This window comes from Pleurodeles waltl, chromosome 12 (genome assembly GCF_031143425.1).
Source record: "Pleurodeles waltl isolate 20211129_DDA chromosome 12, aPleWal1.hap1.20221129, whole genome shotgun sequence".
Lineage (NCBI taxonomy): Eukaryota > Metazoa > Chordata > Amphibia > Caudata > Salamandridae > Pleurodeles > Pleurodeles waltl.
In genome coordinates this window covers 505,800,910-505,815,232 of record NC_090451.1, presented here as the reverse complement: position 1 = coordinate 505,815,232, position 14,323 = coordinate 505,800,910, and the positions used below count along the sequence as shown (strand labels likewise).

At 45.4% G+C, this 14,323-nt stretch overlaps 1 protein-coding gene across 2 annotated transcripts in view; it reads left to right on the top strand.

Annotated features, from left to right (window-relative positions):
• The first annotated feature begins 1,353 nt into the window (after window positions 1–1,353).
• Window positions 1,354–14,323, top strand: part of LOC138267970 (cytochrome P450 2J2-like) — a 257,476-nt gene continuing 244,506 nt past the window's right edge. The window contains exon 1 of one of the 2 annotated variants that reach the window (XM_069217267.1): window positions 1,354–1,643. In XM_069217267.1, the coding sequence (XP_069073368.1) occupies window positions 1,479–1,643 (165 nt within the window). In that variant the 5' untranslated portion in view covers window positions 1,354–1,478. The remainder of the gene's footprint in view (window positions 1,644–14,323) is intronic. The other variant, XM_069217265.1, reaches the window with a different exon arrangement.

Below are 14,323 nucleotides of genomic sequence, written 5' to 3'. Positions count from 1 at the left end.
GCCAGGCTGCCTGTCGGAGGCAGCCTGGCAGTGGAGGAGGGCTGCCTATGGAGACCCTCCCTGTCATCATTATGTGACGGTCTGGGCCGCCATGCCGGATGGCGGGTTTTCCCGCCACCGCCGGCATGGCGGCCCAGACCGCCTAGTTCATAATGAGGGCCTTTGTCTTTTCTTATGAGTTCACCTTGGTTTGTTGGTAGGACACTGAGTAGGGAGATAGGGATGGAGAATTAGTCTGTGTAGTACAGGACATGGGTTGCCTGCATTGGTCTGGTAGTGATGCTGAGAAGACATGGTTGCGGATGTGGCCTATTGAGTGTGTTGATTGTGTGTCAAACTGTACTACGCGGAGTGTATGGATGAAGTTGCCTCTTGTTTTTGTTTGAACTTGTGTTGTCTGTGTGGTCAATGTCACCCAAGAGGATTATGTGGGCATCAGTCGCAGCTGCTGCAGGAAAGGATGGGGAGGAAGCGCACAGAGCGGGGGTGAAGGGGGCAGTTGAAAACAATTAAAAATAGACTTACCTGCCCCTCTGCAATCTGCCGCTCCCGCCAGCCGCCTCGTCTGGTGTGCTTTCCTTCCCAACCAATCACGAGGCTTCTCTTATGCTGTTACACAGCATGAAAGAAGTGCTGCACTTGGCCTGAGCGGGCAGAAATGCCGCTCAGGGAGGGAGTGGGGCACTGTGCTTGGTCTCCACACGGCTGTAAAATAGAGCCGGGTGGAGAGTTTATAGGTGCACATGTCAGTTTGGCCAGCCTCGGACAGGGGGTCAAACTGACATGAGCACATAGAAGCGCACGTGCCACTCCTCCTCCACTTGACGTCCTACGAAGGCGGAAAAATAAAGGGATAATATGATAGGAGTCAATTTCATGTTTATTTTCTTAGGGGTGAGCTCATATTTTAAGTGTATCAGAGTTTGTTGAAGATCTGTATGGGCCTTTTTTTAAATACTTGCAAAAATATTCTCAGCCTGTCCTTAGGAGTGTAGAGGGGAATAGATAAGCCCCCACAACTAACCATTGTGTTGGAATAGATTTCCTTGACACACCATGAAAGCGGTGAACTATTTCATGAGTGACCTTTAAGACCTATGTAAAATCGGTGGCTTTTTAAACAATATATTTGAACTGTGGCTTCAAAGTACACAATGGTGTCCAATTTTATTAAAAAATGACTTGGGGAAGCGGTCTCGCTCACTTTTAAAAATTCAGGGAGACTATGCCCTATTACGCCACACATTAGCAAACATTAGCCTGCCAAACCGGACAACCATGTGCAGGTTCTGGCTCAAAGACAAAGACACGCCTCTCCAACATATGCTGTGGGAGTATGTGTTAATTAAACTGCCTCTGAGGCATGATCATAACAGCCTGAAAAGCCGGAAGACGAGAGCACTGTTCAGTCTCAGCAAAGCCGAGTTTTACAAAACTTGAAAGCTGTGCAAGGCTTTGCATTAATTGCTTGGTTCGACATGGACTGCATCGGGTTATTGCTGCTGTTCGCAGTGTTTTTTTTTACTTTCCTGTTTTGGCGCACAACCCGTCCCAGCAGATTCCCTCCCGGACCATGGGCTCTGCCTGTCGTTGGAAACCTACTGCAGCTTAACTTGAAATCTCCGATGAAGGACTTCGACAAAGTAAGTGTGATTGTTTTCACTCAATCCAAATAGAGTCAGCACAGTAAGGGTGCAATGGACATACATGCCAACACACCCGCTTCAGGCGGGAGACTTACGATTTTTAAGGCGATTTTTATTTATTTCAGCTGGCATCTACCTATAATTGCGATTGTTTCACTGTTAATCAATGGGGAAAATAAATTACCGCCATTGCTTTCAGTTTCTCCCTCTTTTTTCTGGTTCGAACTGTTGGCTTGTGTGCACGAGGCCAAATACAAGCACAAACTTGGGCTCCCTGTCCACTGGTTTGATAGTGTAAAACAGTCATAATTGTTGTGCAGAAGGCCCTTCAAACCCCACTCCCCCGCAGGCTCACTGGCTCATTCCACCTACTGCACTATTGATAGCTACTCCCCTTATGTGTGCAGGGTGCCGTAATCAAATATTGCATCTGCTGGATGTTTTGATGATAAGTTAAGATAATGGGTGCCGCATAGACTGTTGACGGTACGCTGTTGCCAGTGAATTGGGTGGCCATTTGTTTATTTCAGTTAAATATTTACAATCAGGAGGGTCAAATATGAATTACAAAGTAATGGTAGCCACTCTATAGTTATAGTTAAGGTTACCAGAGATGGGAATTCCTTGGATATTTGCCCATTAATAGCTTTGCACCTTTTTGGCAAATCTCCACAAAACTTTCCAGACCTATTCTTCCTTCTACACTGGTAGATGATCAAAAGTTTTATGGCAACTAGTTAAATGGGCACAAACAAAAAAGGGAGGCCCCAAAATGTGTTTTGTCCTCAATACATTTTCCATAGACTTTTTGTATTGGATGTAGCGCGAAACTGGCCAGTCAGTTGTGGATGAAATTTTCCACGATGATGGATTGTGATGTGCAGATGATCCTCTTTGGTGTTAGAGGTAAGTAGGGTAAGTATTCCTTAAGTTATAAGGATGTACATCTTATTTATATCTGTTGGCACTATTGTTCTGCAGTAATTTTGCAAAACTACTGCAGTGCATGCTGATGACAAGGCATTATATCATTGGCTGATTACTTCCTTTGCAAAAGTTAAAGGAAGCCATGTAGTTTTTTGTGCCATTTGGAAGTGTTATCAATTAGGCCATAAAATTTAGGTAAGTAGTAGGTTTTAACATTTTTTCCTACCTATTATCATTTGATTTAAGTGGTACTAGGTAGGAAAAAATAATTATAATAATATTTTTTTTAAACTATTAGTACTTGCAATACTGCCTTGGAAGTACTGCTGTACCGGAAAAAAAATAAAAAATAGATATGTTTAAAAAAACTAAGAAAAGCACTGTAACAGATTATATTTTTCTAATATAGTGTAGTGCAGTGTATTTTCTAATTATGCATATGTAGAAAAACTAAAAACAATTATAGAGCAGTGCACAAATTGAGCTAAATACTGCACAAATTAAAAAAAAATAAAGAAGAAAGGTAAATTGGTTAAAAAACAAACAGGTACCAGCTAACCTCTAGTACTCTACACAATATATTGTTTTTTAAATATACAGAAAAATACAAATTATTTTCTACACCTATTAACACTTTAATAAACACTATATACCACTATACTCTAGGCTATTCCACTGTACACACCTCCACTCTATGCCTCTCCACTGTATGGTATTCCACTCTACCCCGCTCCAGTGTACGCCACTTAACTATACCCACTCCATTGTATGCCACTGCACTATACACCACTGCATCCTACTGTATTCTACGGTACATCACTACTGTGCACAACACTACACTCTATGTCACTCCACTCTATGCCACTTCAATGTATGTCACTCCACTCTAATCTATTACACGGTATGCAGCTCCACTGCACACCTCTCCACTATATGGTATTCCACTCTACCACACTCCAGGGTTCACCACTTCAGTCTGTGCCACTCCACTGTACACCACACCCCTGTACGCTACTCAAGTGTAGGCTATTCCACTCTAGGGCACTTCACTTCACTATTCCATTGTATGACACTTCATTGTAGCACTGTTAAATGCATGCTATTTCATTGTATACCATTTCACTGGATGCCACTCCACTGTACCCAGCTGCAGTGTGCCATACTCCACTCTGTGCCACTCCATTTTACACTATTACAAGGGACGCTATTGCACTTGATGCTACTTCTCTGTATGCTAATCTGCTCTACTCTATACTACTGTTTGCAACTTCAGTCTATGCCACTTCACTGTACGCCACTCCATTGTATGCTGCTCCACTGTACACTACTCCACTGTACACCAGTCTACTACTGTATACATGATATGCTATCCCACCGTACCACAATCCACTCTATGCCACTTCATTCTATTACACTGTATACACCTCCACTCCACTGTTGGTTATTCCACTGTACCCCAACCCACTGTACGACCTGCAGTGTACACCACTCCACTGTATACCACACCACTGTACTCTACTCCAGTATATGCTTTTCTACTCTGCAACACTGCACTGAGTGCCTTTCTACTCTACACTATTCCAGTGTATGCCACTCCACTCTATGACACTCCACTGTTTGCTTTTCCATTGTATGCCACTCTGCTAGACCGTACTCCACTCTATGCCACTAAAGTGTACACCACTCCACTGTACATCAATCCATTCTGCGCTGTTCCTGTGGGCAACACACTACGCCACTCCAGTATAGGCTATTCCATGTTATACCAATGCACTGAATGCCACTCCTCTCTACACTATTGCAGTGTATGCCAATACAGTCTACAACACTCCACTGTTTGCTATTCCTCTGTACGCCACTCCACTAGACAATACTCCACTCTATGCTACTTCAGTTTGTCATTCCACTGTTCACAACTTCACGCTATTCCATTGAGCAACACTCTACCTTATGCCACTCCACTGTATTATATTCCACTCTACCCCACTCCAGTGAACGCTAGTCCAGAGTATGCTAATCCACTGTACGCTACTGAACTAAATGCTATTCACCTCGACTGTATTATAATTCACTCTACCTCACTCCACTGTACGGCAGTCTAATGTTTGCTATTTCAATGTATGTCACTCCACTGTGCACTAGTGCACTATATGCTGTTCTACTGTATGCCACTCTACTCTACACTATTCTACTGTACGCCACTGCACCCTACATTCCACTGTACAGCAGTTTAGTACACTGTATAATTCTAGACAAGATGCCACTCCACTCCTCTCTATGACGTGCCACACAGCTATGATACGCCACTGCACTTTGTGACTCTCTCCTCTAGTGTACTCCACGACACTCCTCTCGACGATACTCCACTGAACAACACTCTACTGCACCCTACTTTACTCTATGTCACTGTACTCCACTCGGTGACAGTCTATGACACCCTGCTGCACAACACTCCATTCCACTGCACCACACGCTGCTCTACTCAACATTACTCCACTCCCTTATACGACACACCACGTCACTCCACTGTGTAAGACTTTACTCCAACGTAGACTACCCCACTCCACTCTGCTCCACTGCACTGTATTCAGATCTAAATGGCACCACTCTACCAGACTACACTGTAAGCCAAAAAAAAAACCTAGCCATATGCAAATCATTCTTGACCCTGTTCCCCATGGGAACAGTTCAGCCCGAACTGCCAAGCCAGGTCCTCCCTGGACCAGAAACTAGCATCCTTGGACCGGTTTCAGGCTATCACCTTTCATCAGCTAAGCTAGCTTGAATCCAGTGGCGCAGTGAGCACGGTACCACGTCTGAGTATACCCTTCCCACTTGGGGGATAAATGGAAAAAAAAAAATATTACAGCCTCAAACTAAGTTGTTTTCAAATTAGTTAATAAAATTGGAATTCCACATACAGTATACTTGTGAAGGGAATTACAGCAAGAATATAATTTCTCATATAAATATATATATATATATATATTTGTATATATATATATATATATATATATATATATATATATATATACATATATATATATAAATTTTCACTGGAAAAACAAAGTTTAAACTTATAGTTAGGTGGCTATGTCTGTCACAACATTAACGTGTTGAACTTAAAAAAAACAGAAATTCACTAGTTATAGCTAACTTGCGCCCCAACATGCACTGCTTATGACCTCACATATTACATCACTGATGACACATTCTATGACACCATCACTGATGACATCTCATCTCATTTACAGGATCCCATGCTTTTTAAAGGGGAGGGGTCCATGTACCCCCCTCCCCACAGCCTTCTTAGGCCTTAAGGGCCTCATCCCACAGGGCCTTTTCTGAAAATTAAAGGATAGGGGAGGCACAGGGCCCCTCATTCCTAAGCCTTAATAGGCCCTGGGACCCCATCCTCTGGGGCTTTTTTTATGAAAAGAGAGGAGGGATGCATGCCCCTCCAAATTATATTAGTTATTGCGGACTGACCACATCCCCAGGGCCACTACTACTACAGCTGAATGGGAGGGGCCGATTGGCCACCTCCTCAAGCCTTGTTAGGCCCCAGGGACTACATACTCTAGGGCTGTTTTTTAATTAAATTGGAGGGAGTCATGTGGTCCCCTCACTTCAAGCCTTCTTAGGCACTGGGGACCTCATCCTCATGGCCTTTTTTTAAATGAGGGGCGGGGGACCACATGCCCCCCCCATCTTTAGCGCCTTGTTAGGCCCTAGGTACCACATCTCCAAGGACTCTACTTAAAATAAAGGGGAATGGGTTGCGCAGTCCCCATCCCCGTGCATTTGTCAGGCCATGGCGACCCTATCCCCCAAGGCCACAGCTATAATTGATGGGGAGCGGGGCATGTAGCCCCTCTCTTAGACTTGTTAGGACATGTGGACCCCATCCCCCATAGATGTTTTTTAAATTAAAGGGAAGGATGGGCCACATGCCCCCCTCCCTGAGCTTTCTTGAGCCCAGAGGACCCCATCCCTAGGGCCTATCTTTCATTGAACGGGGAGGGGGCAAGTGGCTCCTCCCCAAGCCTTGATAGGCTCTGAGTACCCCATCCCAGAGGACATCTTATTTTAATTAAAGGGGAGAGGGGTGCATGGACCCCCTCCCTGAGCCTCCAGGCTGCTTTTTTAAATTAAAAGGAGGGTGGAACGTAGACCCCTTCCCAAAGCCTTGTTAGGCCCTGGGGACACCTTCCCCCAGGGCCACTACTGAAATGAAAGGGGAGGGGGACGCACTGTCTCTTCCTCCGAGTCTTTTCTGGCCCCTGGGGCCCACCTGTTAAAGGTGGGTGCCCTGGATCCCATCTCAGACACCCACCATATACTAGTTGGGGGATAATGGGGAACCCCCAAGGCCCCCCTGGCCCCTGCCAGCTCTCAGCATGCAGCAGGAACCGGCATTGCTCCCACCTCGAGAGAGTAGCTATTAATGCTACTCCCTCTAGACAGCAGCAATATTTTGATTTATTTTCCTGCCCGCATCAGTGCAGGCTGGGAAACACATCAAAAGTCTACTCTTAGCTGGCTGCAACATTTTTAAATCTCCCACCTGCTGGCAGTTGTCGTAGGGCCTGATTTAGATCTCGGTGGAGGGGTTACTCGGTCACAACGGTGACTAATATCCCACCCACCGAAATCTAAATCCCATAGGAAACAATGGAATTTAGATTTCTGTGGACAGGATATCCGTCACTGGTGTGACGGAGTAACCACTCCACCAAGATTTAATTCAGGCCTTAGTGTTTGCTCCGGCTTGGCAGGAGTTTAAAAAAGTCTACCACCAAGTTGGATTAAACACAAGTTTAATTGCCCGTGTCTGTGCAGACAGGAAAATCGCTATGTCCCGAGGGTGGGCTCCCTGGGACATAGCATGTGAGTTGGCACAGGAGGAATGGGGTCCCTAGGGCTAATAATGGCTCCAGAAGGAGCCTGCCTAGCCTACTCCACATTTATAGTTATTCTGCCCTCAGGGTTGGCTTCCCTTGGGCCTTTAGAGGTTCGAGGAGGATGGCTGCATGGCCCGCATCCCCATTTTGAATAATGTCGGCTCTGGGGCGGGGGGCTCCCTGGGGGCTTTAGGGGCTCGGGAGGGGGGGAAGTGGCCTTCCTCCCCATTTTGCAAAATGTATGCCCTTCGGGTGAGGTCCCTGAGACCTGTCATGGCTTGGGGAAGGGGGCTGCGTGGCACCCTCTCCTTATTCATTGTTTCTGCCCCAGACGTGAGGTCCTTGAGCCTCAAATGGCTTGGGGAGGACCGCGCTTTCCCCCTCCCCACATGCAATGTTTTTGACACCGGGATGGGCTCCCTGTGGCCTTTGGTGGCTCAGGAAGGGGGGCTGAATATCACTCCTCCCCAGTTGCAATGTTTTTAGCCCTGTAGGTGGGTCCTCCAGGTTCTCTGATGGCTTGTGAAGGGGTCAGCATACCCCTCCTGCTCAAATATATAAATTTTGGCCCCAGAGGTGGGCTAACCAGGTCTTATTAAGGGTAGGGGAGGGGGCTGCATGGCCCCCACCAATTATTTAAAAAAAGCAGCCCTAGTTGCCATTTTTTGTTTTTTACCATCGCCCAGGAGTCCTAAGGGATCCCAGCACTTTTTGCTGATTTATTTCCATGTGTGGCACCAGCAAGTCCCTCTGGGTCCTCCTCATTGGGCCTAGGGGGACAAAGTATCCCTATGCTGTTATTTAGGATTCCTCACTGTGGGTCATGGGTGCCTATGGTATTCTGAGTAGTGCTGTAGCACACCAATGTAATGCTGCTGCATCATTATATTACTGTGAATGTTCATAAAACTATTACTAAAAACATGTTAAAAAACATGTTCAGTTCAGAGGATTAATTCGCCAAATTCTGTAATATTCAGCAATATTTTTCTTATGTTGTTGGCTGCCAATCAGAGAGATCGCTCCTGTGGGAGTCTGACTCCTGCGGTAGTGAGATGACCCAAGGGAAGTAAAGCTCCCTGCGCCAATTAGAATGCTTTATTTTTAAATTGGCGCTCCCGCAAGAGTATTTTGAGACTCTTGTGTACGCAACTGTCCAGATATACATTTATTTTTTAACCTTAATTTTTCGCAATAAATTTTCTTTCATTTTTTCTAATACATGGGGGGCCAAGTTTGGATGGCCACCTACAGGTGTCCCAGGGAGAGTGGTTGTTGCCAAAGATAAGGACTTAGGTTTTGTCTGTGTTGAGCTGGAGGCAGTTGTTTTTTCATCCAAGCAGCAACGTTGCTCACACTGTTGGCAAAGTTTGCTTTGGCGTGCTGGTTAAGTCAGTAAGGGAGAGAATGAGCTGTGTGTAGGATAATATGTTAATGTTGTGGGCTCTGATGATGTCCACGGGGGGCATCAGCTGGACAATGAAGAGTGTTGGGCTAAGTAACGATGCTTGAGAGACTCAGCAGATGAGTTTCTTGGGTTCTGAAGGGTAGGTAGGAAGTCTTACTCATTTAGCTATGTCCATGAGGAAGGAGGATATCCACTTGAGGGCCAGTCCGCAGACACCCAAGTGCTGACTCTTTGTGATGAGTGAGATGTGGGAGACTGTATCAAAAGCTACAGAGAGGTCGAGAAGGATGAGTGCGGCTGTTTCTCCTTGGTCGAGGATGCTTCTGATGTCATTTGTGGCTGCAATGAGGGCTATTTCTGTGCTGTGGCTGGTGCAGAAGCCAGATTGAGAGACGCCTAGGTGTTGATGGAGTTTTAGGTGGTCTGTGAATTGGGAATTGATGGTTTTCTCCATGACTTTAGCTAGAAAAGGCAGGAGTGCGATGAGTCTTTAGCTACTGAGGGAGTTTGGTCTGCTGTCGGTTTTTTCAATTGACTTCTGCATTTTTCCAAGAAGATGGCACTGGTTATGGAGATGTTGATGATAGAGATCAGCATGGGGGAGATGATGATTCTTCCAAGGTTGTATATGAAGTAGGGTCATGAGTCTGCAGAGACACCTGAGTGGATGGCGTTCATAAAGGCAGTGATGTCTTCATTCGAGAAGGCTTCCAGTTGCTTAGCTGCTGTTTGGCTATGAGGGAGGTGTCCTGCTAGGCATTCATATCGGTATGCTGTGGGTCCAGTGTGTGGTAGATCTTGGCAGTATTATGTTTGAAGAAGTTTGAGAGGTCATTGCAGAGTGCTTGGGATGGATTGATGTAATTGTTGGCAGCTGCAGGGTTGGAGAACTCCTTGACAATGATTAAGAGTTCGTTGGCATTGTTGGGGCTGGCTTTGAGTCTGAGAGTTAAGGCTTTTTTCTTTATCCCTTGTAGTTGTTGGTGGTAGAGGCTGAGGGCAGCATGTATGTAAATCTAGCAGTGGTGTTTTTGTTGAGTCTCCATTTTCTTTCAAGTTGCTTTCAGTGGAGCTTGGACTCTCTGAGGTCATTTGTGTACCAGCTAGGTCATTTGTTGTTTTTGGAGGTCTTGTTTCTGCTCGGAGGGATGAGGTTGGCCCAATGGGTGAGCCATTTATTGAAGAGCTTGTGTCAACATTGAGGATCCCTTGGTCGAGTTTTCTTTGGATATTCTCCTTTACTGTCTTCATGGTGATTTGAGTTTTTCTGCTGGGGTTGCTTTGTGGCCGGGTATCTTGAAAAGTATGATGTACTGGTCAGTAGGGTTTTGTAGGTGGTGGCGATCCTGCTTTGGAGGACAAAATAGAGTTGAAGGTGTGGCCTGCTGTATGGGTTGGTCCTTGGAGAAGCTGTGTGAGCCTGAGTTTACTGGGGCTGCCAAGGCTGTCGAAGAGGGCCGTGGAATTGGGTGTCTTTCAGGTGGAAATTGAGATCCCAGAGGTAGACATTGTTAATTGATCTGATGTACAGGAGAGCGATGAAGTCTGAGAGAATTCTCCGTGGGTGTCCGGGAGACAGTAGTTAAGGGTTCCCTTGAGGATGGTGTTGTAGTCCGTTCATATTTTGAAGTGGTGGTGTTCCATGAGGGTGATTGCCTAGTCCATGGAGGTGTTGCCGTCAATTGTGTTTTTGCAGATGATCGCAAGACCTCTACCTGGTTTGTGGGTTCAGCATAGCAGAGCAGTAGAGGTGGCATTTGTAAGCTCCAGTGGCAGCTGGGGCTGTGGTTATGCTGCTGAGTTGAATGGTTGTGGGGCTAGGGGTCCTGGTGGTGGGAACGGTCCAAGTGTGGATGAGTGCAGATGGGCTAGTCTTTGGCACTCCTTAGGCATGCCAGCAGTGCTTCCACTGCATGCATCTGCTGCGCAGTCATGATTCGGCCTGTATTAAGTAGGTCCTAGGGTGATTGACGCTTCTGTTGTAGGAAAGAGCAGTGAATGGGAAAACCTGTTTGGGAATACTCAGGCAGCGGCGGTGTTACTTGATCAAATGGCAGTAACTGAAATAGCTTGGAATTAGTAGAAACTGGAGGCCACCAGCCTCCTTTTACCGATGTTTTACCCTTGTTTACATATTCCTAATACTTCCTCTGTGTCCCAGCTCTTGCCAAGACAGTTACCCCTTTTATGCCATATCCATAAACATTTTCCAGTGACACAGAGGGAGAGTGTCACGCTTTACAGGCAAGCTTTGGTGATTCTGCATGTGCAGAGTAGTGGATGCTCCCATGAGAACTTCGGGGTGTCAGAATCAGGCATGTCACAAGAGAGTCATCATTTACTGAGTATTCACATACGGCTGGAAACCTTTCCCTCACTTTTTTGCACTTTTAAGCTTATTCTTGCAGGAACCAGGTATATGTTGTGCAGAAATGTGGGAGAGTGAAGAGGAAACTCTCTTTGCAAAGGAATGTGAGAAGAGAACCCTTCATTTTGGGAAATATTGCCATGTGAAAAAAATAAGAAAATGAGGTTGGTAAAATTTCATGAGTATCCTTAATCCAGTTATGAACGTTATCCTGAATGCAGAGATTTTTTTGCATATGTAATTACATGGAGCAGAAGGCTGGGGCATCCTGAACATTTTAAGCTTTATCCAGGCACGCCAGACATATTTGAGAATCCGTATGTAATCATAACTCTCTACAATCATAGATATATGCCCCTCAGACTATTGTGTAATAGAGCTTCTGTAGCTACCACTTATGGTGCAAACTTAATTTTTTACTTGAAGCACGAGACTCCTTGTAAACAGGAAGAACTACTGACATGCTCCAGCTACAATTTTTCCAGGTACTGGGGATGTCAGTGTCACTCACGGGCATCCTTTGTCTCTGTTTTCTTTCCCTTGAACAAATCTCCATGTATAGTAGTGTGACTTTTACTGTAGAGTAGGAGGTTCGTCCACAGACACTCCTTCCACTGACATAGTAGGAAGACAGGTGCCCAGCAATGACATGTAAGATAAGAGTCCTTCTTACCTTAAACGGTCCTTTTTCTTGCCAGTGTGGGTTGGGGAGTGCATGGGCACGGGTACACAGACAGGGGAACCAACAGAAGTAAATTAGTTCTCTGAACATCGCTCTACAAAAGCATGACGGTTGGGTAGGATGGTAGAGGCAGAAAGCTATCAAATATATGCGAAACAATAGGGTGAAAATTCCCCTTTAAAGGGAGTGGGTAATTTGAGGAAGGAGTGGCATACACGCTATCACGTTTCCCTTAACTATATTTTGGTCAGGTCTGGCTAGCATACTACCAATCAGATGGCAAGCAGAGCCATGTAGACTGAAAATGTGTTTCTCTCGTCTCTATAAAGCTAATCCTATCACTAGCACAGTGGGGAGCCCAAGGAAATCCCAACAGAGCCCTGATTGCCCTATTGTTTCCTTTCAAGCATGCTGATGGGGAAGGAGGTAAAGTAGGGGAGGACAAACCAAAAACATTGAAAGGAACCTGACAAAAGGAACAGCCGAGGGAAATCCCTACAGAGAGCTGATTCCCCTTTTGTTTTATTTTTCACCAATCAAACCCTTTAAGGGGCAAATATCAAGAGACAGACTGATTTCTGGTATAGTTTATCCTATTTACTCCTGGGACTGCCTACAGACACCAAAGTAGATTAAACTTTTTTTAACTATGGATAGAATGCACTAACAAAACAAAATCTCTGAAGACATTAAAGTGAAACTATGAAGGAATACTGACTTGTTTGATGATTTGCATAAGAAGACCTAATATACATTGCATTGTCGTTGAACTGTGTCACAGTCTTCCTGAATATTAACAATGCTCCAAACTCATACTGTGAACCCTAGTTTTGGAAGAGTTTTTTCTACTGAAACTTGATGAAGATTTTGAGTGAATGCTACACTGGTGTTAGAAAGTCATTCTGAGACTTTTACCAATCATGGAACAGTTCCTTGTGAAACTTGTGCAATGTTTGTATGTTCATCATGTTGAGCCGACTAGGCAGCACATGCGCTGTCTGCTGTGAGACATATTGTGAGCTTACTAAGAACATACAGGGGCATGGAGCCCGTCCATTCATTGTTGTTAGTTGGCTTTCATGTCACTCCTATTTGCCTGGTTGTTGTTTGTGTCCCTGTCAGACAATCTTGGCTTTGCGTCTTCCCCTGATGCATAGCCTCTCATTGGCTGTCTTTGATGCTTTGAATGCTTGCTTTTAAAATACTACGTTTTTCTTGTTTGTCAGGCACTCCACAAGGATGCATGTGTCTCTCATGTATTTCGCTTTCCCTGCATTCTGTGTTGCTCATTGTCACCCATGTGCTTTTCCCTGCCCCCTCCATGTTGTCCTCACTCCATTACTTTCTCACCCGTGTGCTTCTCCACTGTTGATTCTCTTTACCGACATGCCCTACTTGTTGCTTTGTTCCCACCAGCACCCTCCTCACTCATCCATTGCTTCTCCTCTCCATGGCAATACTTCCATGTTGCTTGCTCACTTGTGCTTCTTCCCCTACCTTTCTATGTTGCTGAGGCACCCATTGCTTTTCTCCATCGCACCTTGTTGCTTCCCCACCTCTGCTCTCCATTTTGATTCCCCCAACCCACGGCCACTGTTATGTCATATTATGGTGATTTGTATGGCACAACTTATCACCTGTAAGGTTATACAAGTGCTGGAGCAGGAGCAAAAGTCTATCGGTGCTCCTAGTTGAACACCCAGGTCTTCAATTTATCACAGAAGTTGAGGAGTGGGGTGGCTGTTCTGATGTGTAGAGGTAGTTTGTTTCAGTTGTTTGTGGTGACGAAGGAGAAAGCACACCCTCCTTTCCTGCTTCTGTGGATGGGGGGATTTGTGTGAGAAATGAGAGGTGGTGTGTAGCTGTCTGGAGGGTTGGTAGAGTTGGAGTCAGTCATTGAGATACGCTGGGCCTGTGTTGTGGAGGACTTTGTAGGCGTGGATAAGGAGCTTGAATTTGCAGCCATTCTGGATGGGTAGCCAGTGTAGTTCTTTGAGGGAGGGAGTGCTGTGCTTGCTCTGGAAACATATAGGATGAGTCTGATGGCAGTGTTTTGGATGGTCTAAAGATGCTGACATAGAGTGCGTTACCATAGTCAGGTCTGCTGGTGATGAGGGCCTGGGCAGAGGTGTGGAATTCATATAGCCCTATGCCCAGGGTATGTTGTCTGGGGTCAAGGACAACAGTTTTTCATGTTTATTTTGTACCTGGGACAAGTAGGACCAACCCCCTGCAACTCAACTCAAACCCTTTGGCTGCTAGCTTACAGGGAAGGGAACTGTCTGCATTTTAGGTAATATTTGTGTCCATATGTTAATGCCGTTTAAACTTGTATTTATGGTTCATTAACGCAAAGCCTTTAATATTAGGGTGCAGACTCCAAGTAAA